At 43.0% G+C, this 22,199-nt stretch overlaps 1 protein-coding gene across 4 annotated transcripts in view; it reads right to left on the bottom strand.

The window, feature by feature from the left end:
- Positions 1-22,199, bottom strand: part of LOC129828752 (proteasome activator complex subunit 4B-like) — an 83,090-nt gene that overhangs the window by 22,642 nt on the left and 38,249 nt on the right. For all 4 annotated transcript variants that reach the window (XM_055889930.1, XM_055889931.1, XM_055889933.1 and 1 more), the window contains 21 exons: positions 20,711-20,976; positions 20,108-20,294; positions 19,818-19,972; positions 16,358-16,508; positions 16,085-16,253; positions 15,802-15,869; positions 15,345-15,560; positions 6,389-6,546; positions 5,878-5,973; positions 5,702-5,757; positions 5,529-5,585; positions 4,857-5,011; positions 4,572-4,634; positions 4,343-4,438; positions 3,987-4,118; positions 3,532-3,741; positions 2,981-3,117; positions 2,706-2,759; positions 2,288-2,417; positions 1,916-1,997; positions 3-226 (listed from right to left, as the gene is read on the bottom strand). In XM_055889930.1, the coding sequence (XP_055745905.1) occupies positions 3-226; positions 1,916-1,997; positions 2,288-2,417; positions 2,706-2,759; positions 2,981-3,117; positions 3,532-3,741; positions 3,987-4,118; positions 4,343-4,438; positions 4,572-4,634; positions 4,857-5,011; positions 5,529-5,585; positions 5,702-5,757; positions 5,878-5,973; positions 6,389-6,546; positions 15,345-15,560; positions 15,802-15,869; positions 16,085-16,253; positions 16,358-16,508; positions 19,818-19,972; positions 20,108-20,294; positions 20,711-20,976 (2,862 nt within the window). The remainder of the gene's footprint in view (positions 1-2; positions 227-1,915; positions 1,998-2,287; positions 2,418-2,705; positions 2,760-2,980; positions 3,118-3,531; positions 3,742-3,986; positions 4,119-4,342; positions 4,439-4,571; positions 4,635-4,856; positions 5,012-5,528; positions 5,586-5,701; positions 5,758-5,877; positions 5,974-6,388; positions 6,547-15,344; positions 15,561-15,801; positions 15,870-16,084; positions 16,254-16,357; positions 16,509-19,817; positions 19,973-20,107; positions 20,295-20,710; positions 20,977-22,199) is intronic.

The raw sequence follows: 22,199 nt of genomic DNA, 5'->3' as shown, positions 1-22,199 counted from the left end.
ACCTCTGTCATCTCCTCTCTGGTCAGTCCTTGTTTGGGCTGCTCCTCAGAGGGAGAGTACATCATGAGTTTCTGTGGCCAGCTGTAGTATCCCCAGTGGGTCTTCTCTACGAATGTACAGCCCTCCCAGTCCTGCTGGGTACGAGGCAGACTGCTACTGTTATACTGGAGCCACTGGTTATCAGGCCTGTCTCCTGCTATCATACTAGCCGGCTCCTTTAGACCACCTGGTAGAGGGAGAGAGGCAGTGAGAGGACCATAATGCTGGCTGGAGCCACTGGTTATCAGGCCTCTCCTGCTATCATACCAGAGGAGAGAGGTGTTGAGATACATGCTGTATAGCTGTTATAATCACACCTGGGGTCAAATAGTATTTGTTTACTATCAAATGCAGTATCAGTCAAAAGTTGACACACCTACTCATTCAAGGGTTTTTCTTTATTTTTACATTGGAGAATAATAGTGAAGACATCAAAACCATGAAACAACACATATGGAATCATGTAGTAACCAAAAAAGTGTTAAATCAAAATATGTTAGATTCCTCAAGGTAGCCACTCTTGGTATTCTCTTAACCAGCTTCACCTGGAATGCTTTTCCAACAGTCTTGAAGGAGTTCCCACATATACTGAGGACTTGTTGGCTGCTTTTCCTTCACTCTGCGGTCCAACTCATCCCAAACCATCTCAATTGGGTGGAGGCCAGGTCATCTGATGCAGCACTCCATCACTCTCCTTCTTGGTCAAATAGCCCTTACACAGCCTGGAGGTATGTTGGGTCATTGTCTTGTTGAAAAACAAATGATAGTCCCACTAAGCACAAACCAGATGGTCGTGTCGCTGCAGAATGCTGTGGTAGCCATGCTGGTTAAGTGTGCCTTGAATTCTAAATAAATCACAGAGCTTGTCACAAGCAAAGCACCCCCACACCACCACCTCCATGCTTCACGGTGGGAACCACACATGAGCAGATCATCCGTTCACCTACTCTTCGTCTCACAAAGACACGGAGGTTGGAACCAAAAATCTCAAATTTAAACTCATCACACCAAAGGACAGATTTCCACCGGTTTAATGTCCATTGACAGTGTTTTTTGGCCCAAGCAAATCTCTTCTTCTTATTGGTGTCCTTTGGTAGTTGTTTCTTTGCAACAAATCGACCATGAAGGCCTGATTCACGCAGTCTCCTCTGAACAGTTGATGTTGAGATGCTTGCTTATGTGAAGCATTTATTTGGGCTGCAATTTCTGAGGCTGGTAATTAATGAACTTATCCTCTGCAGCAGAGGTAACTCTGGGTCTTCTTTTCCTGTGGGGGTCCTCATGAGAGACAGTTTCATCATAGCACTTGATGGTTTTTACGACTGCACTTGAAGAAAAGTTATTGAAATTTTCCGGATTGACTGACCTCATGAAGCTGGTTGAGAGAATGCCAAGAGTGTGCAAAGCTGTCATCAAGGCAAAGTGTGGCTACTTTGAAGAATTTCAAATATAAAATATTTTGATTTGTTTAACACCTTTTTTGGTTACTACATGATTCCATGTGTAATTTAATAGTTTTGATGTCTTCACAATTATTCTACAATGTAAAAATAAGGAAACTTTTGACTGGTACTGTAGGTGCTTCTACATCTGCATTGCTTGCTGTTTGGGAGTTTAGGCTGGGTTTCTGCATCAGCACTTTGTGACATCTGCTGATGTAAAAAGGGCTTTATAAATACATTTGATTGAAATACTTTTATAGAGCCTACCTGAAGTGCCAGATGGAAAGGGTTTGCAATTTTGAGACTATTCCTTAGGTTCCATTGCACCAGAGCAAGCCCAATCAAGTAAAGCTTGAAACAAATACTATTTGAACACAGGTAAGGGGACTAGTGAGCGAGGAGACAGGAAGTGCAACTCAAGAGTGGTTACTTACAGAGCTCATTGGGGCTGACTGGTACTTTTTTATGCGGCCTCTTGAGTTGCTTCATGATCCCTGCCACTGCTGATATCGCCAACTAGTGGGGGAAATAAACACAAAAAATGTGTTTCTATATCTTAAAATGAAACACTATAACGAGGATTATGCATACATGGCTGATGTTTGAAGATAAATGTGAATCTGTGTGTGAAACTTTACTGTAACGTTGTTGACTGCCGCCATCTTGAAGAGTTCTCATGCAAAATAGATTCTCTCAATGTAGTGAATGAAACTGAATGCATGACTGGGTCTGTCCGTTAGTGATTCTGTGTTTAGTGCATGTGTGTGTGTGTGTATGGATAGTGGTGGTTGTGTGGTAGCGCCTACCTTGCGGACCAGGAGGGAGTCGTGGTTGAGGCTCTTGACAAAGAACAGGACAGCAGGGGAGGGGAGAGGGTGGTCATCTCTCAGCAACAGAGACATGAATCCAATGGCATTGTGCTCAAACTTCCAGGGCCTGCAACATGCAGAGCAGCGGGTACATTTTTTTTGGAGACAGAGTGAAGGGAGGTACTACCTGGTAATAAAGTAATAAATCTTTGTACAACATGATGAAAATGGTTTCCGTTGCACAACGTTTTGCTACAGAGTGCACTGATGAATAGGAAGTTGAAAATGTTGCAGTTAGAAACGTCAAGGAACAGAGCTGACATGATTCCCTTGAATCTAGACAACAGAATATCATATCTGTTAAACACAATACATTTCTATGCTTGTTTCAGTCATTGAGACAAGGTGAACCTACATATTTCTGTCGTTGAGGCAGTCCAGAAGTTCACCAACCAGACTCTCATATTTCCTGAGGGAGACACACCAGTAATAGCTTGTAAAGTGGCTTATACTGGGGACATTATACTGTAGACATAACTGAGAAATGAGTTTAACAACAGGAACGGCAGACCTTTGCTAGACTGCAATAAGACACCAATAGGACTGTAATTTGAAGATCTTGTGTACAGTTCATCAACAATATTGTAGTGTTTATTCATTAGCAGTGAAAGCTCTTCCTCTGGTACTTACTGAACTGAGTCGAGGTTCTTCTCCTCCTGCTTCCTGAGGCCCTCTGCTTCTTCTTGGTCTGAGGGGACAGGGTTCTGAGGCAGGGGAACACCGGAGGTCTGGAGCTGCACCGCCACCACACGGCATTCTGACGGGATCTACAGTAGAGATAAGAGTTAGTTTAATCATAAATGTTATACAGGATATGATGGGATATATAGCTAGTGGAGGTAAAGACAGGTCCTCTCAGGCCAAGCACACTAATATATAGATCACCTGTAGATTCTCAACTTCAGAGACATGTTTGAAGCCTATTCAGTCACAAAGCTTTACTCTCGAAGGCTTATGTCACACTGTACTTCGATACGCCTAACAGGCAATAGTATATACGTTTTGTCATTCATTGAAAAAAAGAGTTGAGAGTAAACCCAGCAGGCAAAGTTGGTTGAAATGACATCCTTACTTTCAGTTTACAATCAGATCAAGTTGAAATTACGTCATTACAAACCATTCACAACCAGATGGTAGCAATGACAATTTCCACCAGTGGAAAAGCAGGAAGGGTATCTTACAGCAAAGTCGATGCCAATGGTCTCGTATTGGCGGTGGACCTTGTCAGCGAGGTCATCGAACAGGCGGACGATGGAGGGCTTCTCCAGGGACATAGCTGAGCTGAGTCCTGAGCGGACGATGGCAGGCCAGGTCAGGGTGATGCAGTCCCAGTCGTGCAGGTTGGCCAGGCACACCCCACTGTGGTTCCCCAAGAGACAGTACAAGGCACCCTGAAGAGAGGAGAGACAGGGGGGATAAGGAAGGATGGCGAATATGAGGACTCAAAGTTATATTCCATTTCTCTTTACATCATCCAGTCAGTCAGTCATTTAGTCAGTCAATCAATCGATTGATAAATTATCAATCTGCAATAACCAGCCTAGACAATGTGCATGTGAGTGTGGATGAGGTAGGGGGGTGTTTATGTGTGTGCTCAAGATAAGAGAGAGACAAGACAGAGACAGGCCAGTCGTACTTTGAATTGCTGCTGTGTGACGTCGGAGCGGTCTGGCTCCAGGAACTCCAGCACACGGGGGATCAGGTCCCTGCAGCAGAAGTTATAGGTCCCCAGAGCTGTGAACAGCACACTCTGAGCCCGGCTACGCACCTGGAGGGACACACGAGGTACATACCCTCAAATATTCCTTGCATCCTGTCTCCTTGCCGCCTCCTCAAAAAACATCAGTGGAGATGAATGTGTTGAGGTGGCGAGGAGAGAGGAATCAAGGAAAAGAAGCCAAGATTGATAAAACATCTCTCTCACCACAGTAATGTTTTGTTTACCTGCTGGAGCTACTAAAACAAACATGTGTGGTAGTGAACTGAGCTAACCTGACTGTAGGTGCTGGTAGAGAGCCGCAGCAGATCCCGCATCAGTTCCTGGTGGATACTCCTGTACTCACACCCCTCCACTGTTAGCTTACGCAGCTGGACAACACAAAACACAGCAGCTAGGTTACAACCTGGGGTAAACACACAGATTCTTCCATGACAGCAGCAGACACTTGAGAATGGACAGAACAGAGAGAGGGCAGAGAGAGAGAAGGGAGAGAGACCCTACCTCGTGCTGTAGCATGACTCTGTCGATTAGCAGGGCTCGGATGTGCTGCTTCCTGCCGTGAAGCTGTAGGTGTATTAGAAGACAAATGAGTAAGTGATTATGGGTCAGCACCAGAATCAATAAAAAAAATGCAAGACTCAACTCATACAAAAGATATGTCAGATAAGTATGTGGGTGCTGTAAACGACCAGCATTCATTCACTCAAGAGAAATACAACTTAATTTGGGAGTTCCACCACAATCTCAGCCATGGCTCCAGTATGGCGTTCTAGCTATATCTCTCACCCTGTTCTCCATGGACTTCTTGACCAGGTTGAAGCTCTTCCAGCGAGAGTCAAACTCTTGTTTGTGGGAGCCTTTGAAGTGCAGCAGATCACTGATGATCTTGATGATGGAGAACAGAGACTTGGTGTCGTCCTCTGAGTGCTCCAGAATGTGATCTGAGGAAATAAAACAGAACAAACCAGAACATGGATATGTTTTAGAGATGGTTTATTCAATCTTAATATGTGAAGAGCGTCATAAGGTGGTGGACACAAAGCAATTTCAAAAAAACATTACACTTATAGGAAGGGCAATGATCTGGATAGGTTTACACTTTCTGTGTTAGTTAGATCTGGACATGTGCAGAAAAGCCAAGTACAGCAGAAGACCAGTTTCCATTGGACATCTGTGTACATTGGACAATAAAGTAATCTTGCCAAGACAATGATAATACCACAGTCGATGACAGGACACAGTATCTGGAAGGTAGATGTGATAAGTGTCACATGGTATAACAACAGTTGTTTGGCTGGCTGTAGTTTGATGTTGGGCGGTTGTGTTGTGGTTACAAAAACAGGAGGGGACAAGGGTTTGTTCTTGGGTGTGGTGTTGTTACAGAGGCAGAGAGGATGTGAATTTAATGTTAGGTGGGGTTGTGGTTACACCGACAGAAGGGAAGCGGACACTACTCACGTAGCAGCTGCCTCATCACTCTGCAGATAGCATCTCTGTAGTTCTCTCTGGACACATCTGCAGGGAGGGAGAGAGAGTTGAGGCATTACAACTCTGGCTAGCCACACTATGACTGCCCACACAAAGAAATCAGAGCACAGCTAACTATAAGGGTAGTTAGTAATACTCCCTACCATCGGCCATCCCTGTGAAGAGGTTAGTCTCCCCCAGATTCACCATACTAGTCACCCTGACGGAGAAAGAGGTTTCACAGTTAAAACACACTGTTGGTAAAACACTGACAACAAATGACTTTAAAAATACATTTTATTGATTAAGGTTGTTCGCAAATTAAATGTGTTCTACTCACAGTTCAGGGATGGGCTCTCCTTGCAGCAGGGGCAACAGGCTACCTGCTCCCAGAAGGCAGTGCTGTACAATGGACAAACTCTGTAGGACGTCATCCCTGAAAAACAGAATTAAGACAGTTACATGCAGGGTCCACATAACACTGACTACATATTATAGAGCAGAACAGGGTTGTGTTCAGCAGGGCGAAAATGTTTTGAAATGGAGGTATCAGCTAAACTCTTCAGGACAATAGCACACTTGACCATTGCAAAACGTTTTTGCTACTGTGTGCATTACTGAAGTAGTGGTGTAGTATCCTATCCTTGCATCTCCACCTGTCTACTCCAGACTTAACCTGTCGCTGGCACACTGTTTAATGTGTCTTCAACCTGGTAAAGTCCTGGCAAAACGTGTTTCTCTAAAAAAAGTTTATGTAGTCCTTCTGTGTGTCTGTTTCCTTCTGTTTGATAACAGATGAATAGGACCCTTTTCTCATTATCTTTCAGTTAGTTACTTTGTTTATCCCTCACCTGGTCATGTCCCGTTCTCCCTGGGCGTATCTCTGTAGTCGCAGCAGCTCTGGCTGTAGGATCAGGTCTAGAACGTAGAACACAAAGCTGGTCTCCTCCACTCTGGGGACGTGCCACTGGATGTTCAGGTTCCACAGGTCCCCCGGACGACCCCAGTCCTGGAGACACAGAGGGAGAGAAACATGGTTTTATTCGGGATCAAAAAGGGACTTAGGTGGTGGGCGTGAGTAGAGCCCAACCCATATATCAGACGATATTGTCCTTTTACTGATACATCGGTCAATAATTCCACCGATAACCTATATTCAATAAATATAATGAAACAAACTAATCTCAATCCAATCTGAACACTTGCGGCCATTCTCATTATGTGTTATTGTAACAATGTATTAGACAATTGCTCTGTTGGACGGAAATTTGTGAGAATTCAGTGTGGAGAAATTATAATTTTAATTTCTTTGCAGTAAAACAGTATAATCAGCATCAGTAAGTTTTGTCCCCCAAAAAAACACATTGGTTGGGCTGTAGGCATGGGGTGTGGCCAGTGGTGTAGCTTCAGCCGGTGCAGTCGCACCATCCATACACAGATCTGTGGAGCCATGGGCCCTTTATGTAATTTGCATACCGCCCCACCATGCCCAAGTATTAATTGTTGATGCAGGTCCATCTCCTATATACGATTTGACGAGAAGATCTTTCTTTAAAGTAGGCTATATGATAAATGATCCCACTGATGGTTTCACCAACAAAATGTTTTTTTGCCACTACATAAGTCAGCATGATATTTTTGTGTATTGATGACAATAAGTCAAATTAATTTGCTAAATAAATCATATTATTCAAAACCATGTTAAGATAATGTTATGCATTATGGGATTCATTGTGCAAATACTTTCCAAAGCGTTGTTGTTTCTGTCATCGTTTTAAGCATTAGTTGAGCTAGCTATCAAGAGACAACGGCCGAAAAAAAGACAAAGTTGAGTAACGTGAGTAACGCAGCAAATTTCTGCCGACAGGTGTTGGAGCGCATAGTTCATTTAACTCTCATACTTACGTCATGTAATTCGGCATTCAGATGGCACCGTGAAAAGCTGGGGCAGGCCAACAGTGGGAATTTTCTCAGTATAATTGAACTGCTGTCATTTACGACCCAGTTCTGAAATAACTTTCAAGATCTGTTAACTATCTCAGTCCTCAAATCCAAAATGAGCTGATTTATATCTTAGCCGAGCGAGTGAAGTGTGACATTCAGGGAGAGATGGAGGAAGCCCCATTTTTCCCCTATTATTATGGACACCACACCAGATGTATCCGAAGTAGACCAGCTAAGCCCAGTTTATCGCTATGTGAGAGTGATAAGGGATGCAAATAATGTCGCCACAGATCTGTCCATCACAGAGTTGTTTTGGGGATTTCTGGAGACTGCTGACACATCAGCAGCTGAGATTCAACATAAAATCCTGGGCAGCATAGAGGATAATGGGCTGGATATTTCAAAATGTCGTGGGCAGGGGTATGATGGAGCTGCTAACATGAGCAGGGTCTATTCGGGTGTGCGCTCCAGAATGTCCCGAAAAAGAGCAGCTTGCTGTTTATGTGCATTGTGCGCGGCGCAGTCTTAACCTGGCTCTCAACGACTAAACAGTTTTATGATACTGTTGAACTGCTATACACCTTCTTTGGGCATAGCATAAAGAGATGGTCAATGTTGAGTGGTATATTTGATTTTGCATCAGAAAAATAAAATGCAACTCTAAAACGACTGTGTCCCACCCGCTGGTCATCTAGATTTGAGTCCCTTGCCTCCCTGAGATACAGATATGTGGACGTAATGAAGGCCCTCGCCAAGATTGTGCTGTTAAGTGACAAGAAGAACGAGAGGGATGATGCAGCAGCACTGAAAAAGAAAATGGAAAAATGAACTTTTAGTCGTTCTGAAGACTAATGTTTAAGAAAATGTGAACGTTGTCTTCAAAATGATACAGGCCAAAGACGCAGACCTGCACAGGGAAGTCGGCCTACTCAAGGACATAGAGGTCCGGATTCCAACAGGATTTTGAGGCCAAAGTCACTGCAAAGACCCTTGCCGACAAATTTTGAGCTCAGAACACATTTGAAGACACTCGGAGAAGGAAGGCGAGGCGTCATTTTGATGAGTTATGTGAGGACGAGCGACTGTCTGATGGGGAGAGTCGTTTTAGAGTCAACGTCTTTAACGCAAACCTTGACATCGTTATCCACCAGCTGTCAAACAGATTTAAAAGTCAGCAGGCAACGTCGAGTCTGTTTGACTCCATCCATCCCACTACCCTGGCCAACGCAGATGATGCGCTCTACGAGACCGCCAGCCGGCTGGCTGAACATTACAGCAAAGATATATCAGCAAGCTTCCCTGGTCAATTACTCTCTTTCAGGGCCTGTTTTAAGAAGGAAATAGCAAAGCACAATACAGTGAGAGACCTGGCCAAGATGCTAATTTTTGATTACAATTCAGTCACTGCTACATTTGGGGAAGTAGTTACAGCGATGCTCCTTTTTGTGACTCTGCCTGTAACGGTAGCCAGTGTCGAGTGCTCCATTTCCAAACGGAAAATAATTCAATCATAGGAGCAACATGCTGATGCTGAGGAGCAGCATGCTGAGGAGCAGCATGCTGAGGAGCAGCATGGGACAGGAGAGACTGAGTGGGTTGGCCATTCTGACCATTGAAAACATCAGGGCCAGGACCATGGATTTGAATGCCATAGTCAACAACTTCGCAGAGCGCAAGTCCCGTTGAATGCCAATCAAATGAGTGAGTAAGCTTATATTTCTACAGGGCAGGCTACCCAGACAGCCTATATAAATCAAGCTTAATTGAGATGAATTTACATTGCTTGTCAATCTACGACTATGCTCGATCAGTTTGGAAACCACGTTCTGGTGCACGGCTGCTGAGCCATTTCATTGTCATCATAGCCTATACGTTGAACTAGGCTATAAGAATAATAGTAAGCACATACACATCATATACTGTTAAAAGGCAAGCTGCCATTTAAGTAATCTGTTTGAATGCTCCTTTTCATAGATTTTCTGGTGTTTTTGCACTAGGCCTCTGCGGGAGGCAGATCATTTGAAATAGCGGTATGTCAGTTTTGACCCCCTGCATAACTTCAGCGAGCACGTACTGGGTCATCAGCTGTGTTTCAGTGTCTGTCAAGAGATTGATCTATATATTTATGTTTTAGAATATAGGCTATTTCCTATTATTTGCAGATAAAATAGGGTGTTTTTTGACCGCTTTGTGCTTTCCGTGGTGCTGATCGACTTACACGGGTTAATTTCTAACCGCCGTCCATGGTGCTGACTGTATTGGCTATAATGCGGCTTCTCTGGTAACAGCTTCAAATGTGCCCTTAGCATTGTAACAGCAGAACCTAATCTAAGTAATATTAACACACAGCATTACCAACAAAATTATTTCAATTTTAAGGGAAATATGGGTGGTGACAGGGCCCGGTAATTTTTTTGGGCACCTGGGCCCATCATGATTAAGCTACGCTACTTGGCATGGCAATGGCCAGTCTGTCAGTACAGCTAAAATTTGTCTGACCACTAGGAAAGAACATTTGAGGCTCCCATCTTGGCGGTGGAGAGAATTTTGGTGTTTTAAAGCCAATTTCCTGCATTCCACACATTTCTTCAGTAGCTTAGAGACATTTTTCAATTTAAAGCAAATTTCCTGCAATTCTACACATTTTGCCTTGGGGCTGAAATACATTTTTCCGCTTTTAAGCAAATTTCCTGTAACTTAAAGCACTTTGCCATGACTAATGCTGTGTTCTTATGCTCAAAAGTTGTTAGTTCTTAAATATTTATTATGAAAAAATATATAAGTCTATTATCTTTTCTACACAATTTTTTTTGCATTACAAAAATGCATTAAAAAATATAAAAATGATTGTTTTACACTGTGGCCCACCTAAGACATTTCTATGAAGAAAGAAAACCAGATAGTTTGGGTCAATATGTAATTCTTAATAATACACTTGATTTTTAAAAGGACAAACTAAAATATTACATTTACATAAGTATTCAGCCTTTTTACTCAGTACTTTGTTGAAGAACCTTTGGCAGCGATTACAGCCTCAAATATTCCCTTGACCATGACTAGTCTCCCAGTCCCTGCCACTGAAAAACATCCCCACAGCATGATGCTGCCACCACCATGCTTCACCGTAGGGATGGTGCCAGGTTTCCTCCAGTCATGAGGCTTGGCATTCAGGCCAAAGAGTTCAATCTTGGTTTCATCAGACCAGAGAATATTGTTTCTCGTAGTCTGAGAGTCCTTTAGGTGCCTTTTGGCAAACTCCAAGCGGCCTGACATGTGCCTTTTACTGAGGAGTGCCTTCCATCTAGCCAATCTACCATAAAGGCATGCTTGGTGGAGCGCTGCAGAGATGGTTGTCCTTCTGGAAGGTTATCCCATCTCCACAGAGGAAGTCTGGAGCTCTGTCGAGTGACCATCGGGTTCTTGGCCACCTCCCTGACCAAGTCCCTTCTCCCCTGATTGTTCAGGGGAGAAGGGAGGCCGGGATGCCAGCTCTAGGAAGAGTCTTGGCGGTTCCAAACTTCTTCCATTTAAAAATGTTGGAGGCCATTGTGTTCCTGGGGACCGTCAGTGTTGCAGAAATGTTTTGATACCCTTCCTTCTGTGCCTTGACACAATCCTGTCTCGGAGCTCTACGGACAATTCCGTCGACCTGATGGCTTGATTTTTGCTCTGACATGCACTGTCAACTGTGGGATCTTATATAGACAGGTGTGTGCCTTTCCAAATCATGTCTAATCAATTGAAGTTACCACAGGTGGACTCCATTCAAGTTGTAGAAACATCTCAAGGATGATTAATGAAAGCAGGATACACTTGAGCTCAATGAGTCTCATAGCAAAGGGTTTCTATATTTTATAAATGTGCAACAATTTCTAAAAACTGTTTTCGCTTTGTCATTATGGGGTATTGTGTGTACATTGATTAAATAAAAAAATGTCCAATAGAATAAGGCTGTAACGTAACAAAATGTGGAAAAATTCAAGGGGTCTGAATAATTCCCGAATGCACTGTATGTACACAATCAAAGAGGGTAACTATGGTCATGTGGATTGTGGACCGTATAGAGAACATGTCTATTCAAACCACATAATATAATCTCAGTGGTACCTGGTCCACTAAGTCATGGCTATCAATGTATTTTAATCATGTCTTGACCTATGCAGCCTTATGCCATATGTTTATAAAGGACCTATGCCATATGTTTATAAAAGGACCTATGCCATATATTTATAAAGGACCTATGCCATATGTTTATAAAGGACCTATGCCATATATTTATAAAGGACCTATGCCATATGTTTATAAAGGACCTATGCCATATGTTTATAAAGGACCTATGCCATATGTTTATAAAGGACCTATGCCATATGTTTATAAAGGACCTATGCCATATGTTTATAAAGGACCTATGCCATATGTTTATAAAAGGACCTATGCCATATGTTTATAAAAGGACCTATGCCATATGTTTATAAAAGGACCTATGCCATATGTTTATAAAAGGACCTATGCCATATGTTTATAAAGGACCTATGCCATATGTTTATAAAGGACCTATGCCATATGTTTATAAAGGACCTATGCCATATGTTTATAAAAGGACCTATGCCATATGTTTATAAAGGACCTATGCCATATGTTTATAAAGGACCTATGCCATATGTTTATAAAGGACCTATGCCATATGTTTATAAAGGACCTATGCCATATGTTTATAAAGGACCTATGCCATATGTTTATAAAGGACCTATGCCATATGTTTATAAAGGACCTATGCCATATGTTTATAAAGGACCTATGCCATATGTTTATAAAGGACCTATGCCATATGTTTATAAAGGACCTATGCCATTTGTTTATAAAGGACCTATGCCATATGTTTATAAAGGACCTATGCCATATGTTTATAAAGGACCTATGCCATATGTTTATAAAGGACCTATGCCATATGTTTATAAAAGGACCTATGCCATATGTTTATAAAAGGACCTATGCCATATGTTTATAAAAGGACCTATGCCATATGTTTATAAAAGGACCTATGCCATATGTTTATAAAAGGACCTATGCCATATGTTTATAAAGGACCTATGTGAACTCCCCACAGCATTACTTAAAAATGTAAGATAATTGAGCTGCTAATGGCAGCCTGCAGTACACCGGTCAGCTTTCAATTGGAGTTAAGGCATCCCCATGCTTCCCAGACGAAACAGTTTGTGCATATATTATGACGACACTGTAAAGTTGTTGTTCGGTTTTTTTTGTGAGTTGTTCGGCCACACATTTTTTCTTGAGGCAAGCCCAAGTCAGTGATTGGTCAACAGTTGTAGTTCTTCGGTAAGGTCTTTGTTGTCGTTCAACGAGAGAAGGCTAGTTTTCATGCACATTTGGTCATTTAGAAATACTGCACCAATCATCTTAGTTAGATGTACGACTAAAATCTCCTCAGCAAAAACGTTGAAATCAATGACAGATTTATTGAGTCATCTTAGATTAATTCAGACTATTTTGAGGAAGTGTATACTGGACAAACAGTACCAATGACGTTTTTTTCTCGTTTTTCAAGCGAATGTTTTTTAAGGGAGTATGCGAGCACTCGTTCGGGTCGCCTAGCCGACCTTGGCTAGCCAAACTGATGCATGACGACACATTTACTCAATGAAAGGGGGTAGCACTGAGCGAGCCTGCAACATCACTTCTTGGAGTAGCTCAAACTGCGCATGTTGTGTCTCCATGAGACGCCATCTTAACCAACTTCATTTGGCCTAAATGCACTATTGAGTCTTCACATAGGAATCAATGGTTTTGTCCATTCATATATAGTCATTGACATGCACGCAAATAACACACACAACACACACATACAAAACACACGTGCTTGTCTTGTAGTCCTGACATCAATTCTAAAAACAGCAGGCAAGACACCTTATTTGGCATCTAGTGCCAAACAGGATTTAATCCATTGAGCTAGCCAACAAGCTGCCCTGGGGTGCGTCCCAATAATCTCTCCTTCCTCCTGAAGTGAACACTCGTTCACTACTCCACACACATTTTAAAGCATTGGATTGTTAAAAGGCATGGCCTGGAGGGAGTTTCCATATACAAGGTATTTCCTTTCAAATCCATGAAAGTGCACACTTCGGGGAGAAAGGTTATGTCTCTACCTCTACTGGGGGTGACATAGTGAAGACATAATAGGATCACACTCCAGGCCCTTCCATAGAGATGGATAGAGGGTGCACTTGCCACAAAAGCCTTTTAGTGTGGGCTGGGATTTCACCATTGTACTTCCTATGGGCAAAGATAGGTGTCCTCCATCCATCTCTATGGACGGAGTGGACAGGGGGAGGGCTGAGGAGAGTAAATGAGGAAGGGAGGGGGGAGAAATAGAGAGTTAACAGGGCAGAGGCATTGTAGCGGTATTAATTAGAGAGGGGTAAAGAAGATTTTGTTCGGGCGCCAGGCAGGTATTAACCATGCCGAAAGGAAAAGAGTAGAACAGAGAGAGTACCACTACCAGACCCACACACATCAGCAGAAGAGACTGCCTAGAGTGTAGCCTGTTTACCAGATAGCCAGTGGAGAGAAGAGAGAATACACACCCTATAAAACACACATCACAGCACAGTCCTTCCACAATTCTTGGTAACCCCACCAAGCATACCTCATATAATAATAATAATAATGGCAGAGCAATTAAACAGCACCTTCATGCAATAAAGAACCCAGTCATCAACAGAGGATTTGCAATCATTTGTATTCTCTTACAGTGGAGGAGTGCAGAGGGTATGAATGTGGGGGTGGTCATATACACAAAGGCCTTAAAAATGTCCACAATCTTCTCGGCCACATGTCCTTAGTACACCCCACCTCAACACAGTTCAAATAATAATACACACTTTAAAGCAATCTCCCTTTTAACTAAAATGTCCACCCAAATAGTCCTGGCAGGGCAATAATAGTCCAGCTCCAATGAACTTCACTGGGAAGTGCATTAGGAAAAGAGAGAGTCTGTTGCAGGGTAAAGCACTGAAATGATGGAGGGAAGAGAAAGAGAGAAAGAGAACAAGAGAGATCTTAGCTGTGGTCGTCAGGCGTGCCGTTGTACTGTCTGACTGTCCGAAGGTGTGTTGGTTTGTAGGTTAAAGCTTCGCAACAATGTTGCTACTAATCCATACGATCCATAACCGGCGCGGTCCCAAACGAAAACAACCAAGCAGTAGAGCGATCACACCGATGATTGAGTCAAATACGTTATAAACTACATACGCTGAAAACAAACAACTTCTGCAGCATAGCACACACAATTAAAACTGTCGCGCCACCCAAGAGCTCCTCCCCAAAGAGCTGAACGAGCGCTCTTTTATTTCCTCCTTCCTTACTACTCATGTGCTCTTAAAGTGACAGCGCACAGTGAAGGCTCCGTGCAGGATTTCGCCACAGCATGTTATGCCCTGGACCACTCTACTAGTCTGGTCTGGTTCCTTTGACACTTTCTTACCGAAAGGTCCAGAGTGACTGATAAATGATAAGACCAATCAAGAAGATAATGTAAAAAGTTATAAAATAACACCATTTGTGATAGAAATGGATAGAAGTGCTCGATAATCACCATTTTTCGGTTATAAAAATATATTCCTACCAAAGAATATGTAGCAGAAATTTGGCAGGCAGGAATCTGAAAAAATATAAAACTAAAGTTTTGAACTTGATACCTTGATGGGTAGGTAGTCCTATATGGGCTGTTGAAAGTCACCTGGTACACTGCAATACTCTGTGGGGTAGATAGATGTGTTACCCCTAACACCAGCCCTGCATGTACCACTAACCCTAACACTGTACTTAACCCTATACTGTACATACCTTGATGGGCAGGTAGTCCTCTGTGGGCTGCTGAAAGCCTCCAGGTACACTGCAGTACTCTGTGGGGTAGATGAGGGCTGTTGACCTCAGGATATGATGCAGCAGGTTACAGGCCAGGGTGTAGCCCTGTTTACACTTCAGATGGAGGGTCAGCTGCAGGATCTGAACCAGCTGGGTGCTGTAGGGGAGGATCTTGTCCCCGTCCACACGAGTCACCTGGGGAGAACAAGGTTAGGAGAGAAAACAGACTGCACCTGTGTTCTGTTCATTAGAGCACAACAAAAACCTACACTAATATTTTGTTACGGAAAATAAAGAGAAGCTTTCTTATCAGACAACATTAGGTTAGTAACTCCCGCATTTCAAAAATGTTTTCCTGTTTGGTGTCTACTGACAGTTGAAGGGAACAAGAGAGTCTCTCAGTCCAGTCGATATGAACGCAGGATGATGACCTCACCTCTGACAGTAGCTGAAGGTTCCATAGTAACTCCTTATCCAGTTCCTCCTCACTCAACACCTCTTCATCTGGAAATCATCATCAAGAACAACATGACAGAGATGGTGAGATACTCTGAGGCCAACTCAGACCCAATGATTCCCACTTCTCCCCAACTCTAAACCCTCCATAGCAAATCAGCACACAGCATCATCTTGATCAAATCATGGCTGGATTAAATAAAGATTTGGATTTATAGCCCTGCACATAAACAGAACACACTTCCTACTTAGTGAATACTTACTGACAGCGATCTGGTTTATGGCATTGCAGCAATGGGGCACAAAAAGCTTCAGAGACTGTGCCGGGTGACACTTGGAGGCTGCTCTGCACATGTCAGCCACCATCCTGCCAGCCACACGAGTCTCAAAGATGTTGGTAGTGGCAAAGTTGAAGACCTTCTCCAGAGCCACCTGAGTACAGCCAGGAGAAACAAACGGTTGAGTGTGAGTGAGTGAGTGAATGAGTGAGTGAGTGAGTGAGTGAGTGAGTGAGTGAGTGAGTGAGTGAGTCCTACCTTGAAGATGTCTATGGAGCACTGTGTGAGGATGGTGCTGAAGGTAGAAGATAGTCCCAGCTCCACCAGGCTCTCCAGATGGGTCATCTTCTCTGTCTCTGTCTCCTCTCTGGTCTGCTCTAGAGTACTACTGTCTATCAGGGCAAAACACCTGGACAGACACAAACACACAGATACAGTTTAGAACTGCTATGCTGTTCCACTGATGACATGCATACATAGGAAACATAGATCACCAAAAGTATGTGGACACCTGCTCATCGAACATCTCATTCCAAAATAATGGGCATTACTATGGAGTTGGTCCCCAATTTTCTGCTATTACAGACCACTCTTCTGGGAAGGCTTTCCACTAGATAATGGAACATTGCTGCAGGGACTTGCGTCCATTCTGCCATGAGCATTAGTGAGGTCGGGCAATGATGTTGGCCGATTAGGGTTGGCTCACAGCCTGCATTCCAATTGATTCCAAAGGTGTTGATGGGATTGAGGCCGACCGATTATGATTTTTCAACGCCGATACCAATAATTGGAGGACCAAAAAAAGCCGATACCGATTACTTGGACGATTTTTATATACACTGCTCAAAAAAATAAAGGGAACACTTAAACAACACAATGTAACTCCAAGTCAATCACATTTCTGTGAAATCAAACTGTCCACTTAGGAAGCAACACTGATTGACAATACATTTCACATGCTGTTGTGCAAATGGAATAGACAACAGGCGGAAATTATAGGCAATTAGCAAGACACCCCAAATAAAGGAGTGGTTCTGCAGGTGGTGACCACAGACCACTTCTCAGTTCCTATGCTTCCTGGCTGATGTTTTGGTCACTTTTGAATGCTGGCGGTGCTTTCACTCTGGTGGTAGCATGAGACGGAGGTCATACAGGCATGTGGAGGCCACACACACTACTGAGCCTCATTTTGACTTGTTTTAAGGACATTACATCAAAGTTAGATCCGCCTGTAGTGTGGTTTTCCACTTTAAATTTGATTGTGACTCCAAATCCAGACCTCCATGGGTTGATCAATTTGATTTCCATTGATAATTTGTGTGATTTTGTTGTCAGCACATTCAACTATGTAAAGAAAAAAGTATTTAATAAGAATATTTCATTCATTCAGATCTAGGATGTGTTATTTTAGTGTTCCCTTTATTTTTTTGAGCAGTGTATAAATTTGGAATAATGACAATTACAACAATACTGAATGAACACTTATTTGAACTTAATATAATACATTAATAAAATCAATTTAGTCTCAAATATTTAATGAAACATGTTCAATTTGGTTTAAATAATGCAAAAACACAGTGTTGGAGAAGAAAGTAAAAGTGCAATATATGTTCTTGCTCAGAACATGAGAACATATGAAAGCTGGTGGCTCCTTTTAACATGAGTCTTCCATATTCCCAGTTGAGTTTTAGGTTGTAGTTATTATAGGACTCTCTCTCTCTCTCTCTATACCATTTGTATTTCAAATACCTTTGACTATTGGATGTTCTTATAGGCACTATAGTATTGCCAGTCTAATCTTGGGAGTTGATAGGCTGGAAGTCACAAACAGAGCTGTGCTTCAAGCATTACGAAGAGCTGCTGGCAAACGCAGGAATGTGCTGTTTGAATGAATGCTTACGAGCCTGCTGCTGCCTACCACCGCTCAGTCAGACTGCTCTACCAAATCATAGACTTAATTATAATAACACACAGAAATACGAGCCTTAGGTCATTAATATGGTCAAATCAGGAAACTATCATCTCCAAAACAAGACGTTTATTCTTTCAGTGAAATAAGGAACCGTTCCGTATTTCATCAAATGGGTGGCATCCATAAGTCTAAATATTGCTGTTACATTGCACAACCTTCAATGTTATGTCATAATTATGTTAAATTCTGACAAATGAATTGCGGTCTTTGTTAGGAAAAAATGGTCTTCACACATTTCGCAACGAGCCAGGCGGCCCAAACTGTTGCATATACCCTGACTCTGCTTGCACAGAACGCAAGAGAAGTGACACAATTTCCCTAGTTAATATTGCCTGCTAACATTAATTTCTTTCAACTAAATATGCAGATTAAAAAAAATATAAGAAAGAAAGGCATTGATGTTTATGGTTAGGTACAAAGACAGTGCTTTTTTCGCAAATGCGCTTGTTAAATCATCACCCGTTTGGCAAAGTAGGCTGTGATTCGATGAGAAATTAACAGGCACCGCATTGATTATTTGCAATGCAGGACAAGTTAGTTAAACTAGTCATATCAACAACCATGTGTAGTTAACTAGTGATTATGTTAAGATTGATGTTTTTTTATAAGATAAGTTTAATGCTAGGTAGCAACTTACCATGGCTCCTTACTGCACTCGCCTAACAGGTGGTCAGCCAGCCATGCAGTCTCCTCGTGGAGTGCAATCTAATCGGCTATAATCAGTGACCAAAAATGCCAATTACCGATTGTTATGAAAACTTGAAATCGGCCCTAATTAAATCGGTCGACCTCTAGTCAGGACTCTGTGTAGGCCAGTCAAGTTCTTCTACAGCGATCTCAACAAACCATTTCTGCACGGACCTCGCTTTGTGAACAGGGGCCTTGTCATGCTGGCCTTCTCCAAACTGTTGTCACAAAGTTGGAAGCACAAATTCATCTAGAATGTCATTGTATGCTGTAGCGTTAAGATTTCCCTTCACTGGAAGAGGCCTAGCCCGAACCATGAAAAACAGCCCCAGACCATTATTCCTTATCCACCAAACTTTACAGTAAGCACTATGCATTGGGGCAGGAAGCCCTCTCCTGGCATCCGACCAAACCCAGATTTGTCCGTCGGACTGCCAAGAGGTGAAGCGCGTTTCCACTGCTCCAGAGTCTAATGGCGGTGAACTTTACACCACTCCAGCCAACTCTTGGCATTGCACATGGTGATCTTAGACTTGTGTGCGGCTGCACGGCCATGGAAACCCATTTCATGAAGCCCCCGACGAACAGTTGGGAGCTTCATGAAGCTGACGTTGCTTCCAGAGGCAGTTTGGAACTCGGTAGTGAGGGTTGCAGCAGAGGACAGAAGATTTGTACATGATTCAACACTCGCGGTCCCGTTCTGTGAGCTTGTGTGGCCTACAACTTCGCGGCTGAGCCGTTGTTGCTCCTAGACGTTTCCACTTCACAATAACAGCACTTACCAGTTGACCAGGGCAGCTCTGGCAGGGCAGAAATTTGACCAACTGACTTATTACAAAGGTGGCATCCTATGACGGTGCCACGTTGAAAGTCACGAGCACTTCAGTAAGGCCATTCTACTGCCAATGTAGGTCTATGGCGATTGCATGGCTGTGTGCCCGATTTTATACACCTGTCAGCAATGGGTGTGGCTGAAATAACCAAATCCACTCATTTGAAGGGGTGTCCATATACTTTTGTATATATAGTGTACATTGACTTCATTCTCCATACTCATACCTGTCCATGAACTGAAGAACAAAGTCCTCAAACTCTGCAGAGGCTGAGCACATCTCTCTCTCCACCTCTGTCAGGTCACTCCTTTCATGAACAGCAGACGAACAGTCCACCAAAGGCACAAGAGTCGCAAACGTAGCAATGAATTGGAATGTTATCTGCAGAAAGGAGGGAGAGCAAAAGTTAGACCTGCAACACACACGCACTTCCAAATTGATGACAATCTCTGTATCCAAGATAACCCAGTGTAGGCCTACGAGAGCTTCTTCTTTCCCCTGAACTCCATTACCCACCATGCACTTGCTGAAGTCGTTGGGGTCGACCCCGGGAAGGGCCCGAATGAGGAGGGGTAGCATGTGTGTGGGGCCCTCGGGGAAGCGCTGGCCCCCAGACACCAGGCTGCGAGCCACGCCGATCATACAGCTCAGGGTGGCAGTCAGTTGGTGGGGCTCTGTCAGTGTTTCCATAGCAGGGTACGTTCTATAAAGAGGGGACAAGACAGAATTGAGAAAAATAATGTCAAATACTGCCAAAAATATTGTGATATGATATTTTGGCTATATTGCCCAGCCCTAAGACAAATAGCTTTGTTTACTGTTTTTGTGGTATTTGTATTGGAACTTTAGTTAATCTGCCTCTTGGAATACAGAACCCCATTCCAATTCTTTCCTCTAACCTCTACCCAGTGTTTGCCATAGATTAGCCTATTTTCCAGGCGGAGCACACAAGTCCTGATTTAATATTCAGGGAGTCTAAAGTTAAATAGAAATCAACTAAAGGGTTGAAGGCTTTAGGCATTGGGGGACAACAGATGTTGTGGGGCCCGCCCCATCTATACAATGAAAGAGGAAACACTGCCCATCCACTAATCAGACAGACTGTTTGATTTGACTCACTTCTCCAGCACTGGTGGTATGACAAGTTCGGGCCTCATGAGGGCCAGGTTCTGCAAGGCCTGAGCAGCATCCAGACTACCCGTCTTACTGAACATGGCCAGCAGCACCGGCTGCATCATACTCTCCACGAACGCTGTGATGTCCGCCTCTGTCATCTTGTGGCTGTCCGGTACCGGCGTGAGCCACGTGGGTTTCCGGTAGCGCTCCCGGTGGAGCCGCCGCACCACACTTGCTGGGAGGCGCTGCAGCAGCTTCATCAACTTCATCTGGAGATAGAGAGACAGAGACTGGTGTGAGGACATAAAGACAGTGACAGACAGGGTTAGAGAGACACTGGCTGAGAGACCGGTGGGAGAACATAAAGACAGAGACCGGTGGGAGGACACTAGCTACACTAGTTCATTTAGCAGACAAGATCTGCTTAGAATTTCGTGGCATTATTTCATAGTATGAAGAATACAATTGAACAAAGCTGAATAAAATAGATAGGATATTTTCTCCAAATGATTTGAGGGAGTGCGCACATGTGTCTATTCTGTGTTGAGCAGTTAACATAGGAATATCTATTTATTTATGCTCTATTTGACAAGTACTTGATAATGCCTAGAATTTCACGGTGGCATCCCGTGTGGCCGTAATGCACCCTAAACAAATCCATGCCTTTTGCGGGCAAGTGGCCGTTATGCCCTTCTCCCAGAGTGCAGTGCGCTCCATCACGTGATCGGGTCTTTCTCACAGGCTACAAGTGAAGACCGACACATCAGGGAATCAACTGCGCACATCCTTATTCAATTCAGAGGTGCATATTGAAGATATTTGAAGAACTGTCCATATTTACTTTTCGTCAGCCAACAAGATGAGTAGGCCTAACGAACAGTAAAAGCACTAGCCTACGTCAATCTACTATCCCCCATAGTACAAAAGTTGATCTATTCTATTCTGTCCGAGACATAAATATTCCAAACATAGCCTTGGACATTTGTGGGATGCGATACATCCCAAATTAATAAAACAACTAGCATCAAAAACATTTTTTTACGCAATGTGGCTGAAGCAACAGACCAGAACGTTTAGCTTAAAATGTTGATAAACTATTAGGCTACTTCTTCACATTATAAGCGCAGCAATGAGCACACAGCAGTAGGCTATAAGCGGGAATGTTCCATTAGGGGAAAACACTTGTCAAAAATGACCACGAATGCAATTATGCACGTAATGTAAAAGGTGCATTTTTATGATGAAAATTATCTTCCCCAAACTTGAAACTCACGCGCTGCTTATAGTTAAAGGTAAAAAGTAAAGCAGCTTAATTTTAAGTCCTTTGGCCACATTAGTTGTGATGCAAACCTTATTAAAACATATAGTTCTATGGGCTAGGCTACATGAGGTGTGCGACTATGATTAGAAAAAGTTACAAAAAAAGGCATTGTTTCTTACGCTGGGCATCATTCACAAGTGATAACATATAATTCACAAGTGATAGGCTAAT

This window comes from Salvelinus fontinalis, chromosome 30, assembly GCF_029448725.1.
Source record: "Salvelinus fontinalis isolate EN_2023a chromosome 30, ASM2944872v1, whole genome shotgun sequence".
Taxonomy (NCBI): domain Eukaryota; kingdom Metazoa; phylum Chordata; class Actinopteri; order Salmoniformes; family Salmonidae; genus Salvelinus; species Salvelinus fontinalis.
Note: the sequence above shows the minus strand (reverse complement) of the source record. Positions and strands in the feature narration are given on the sequence as shown.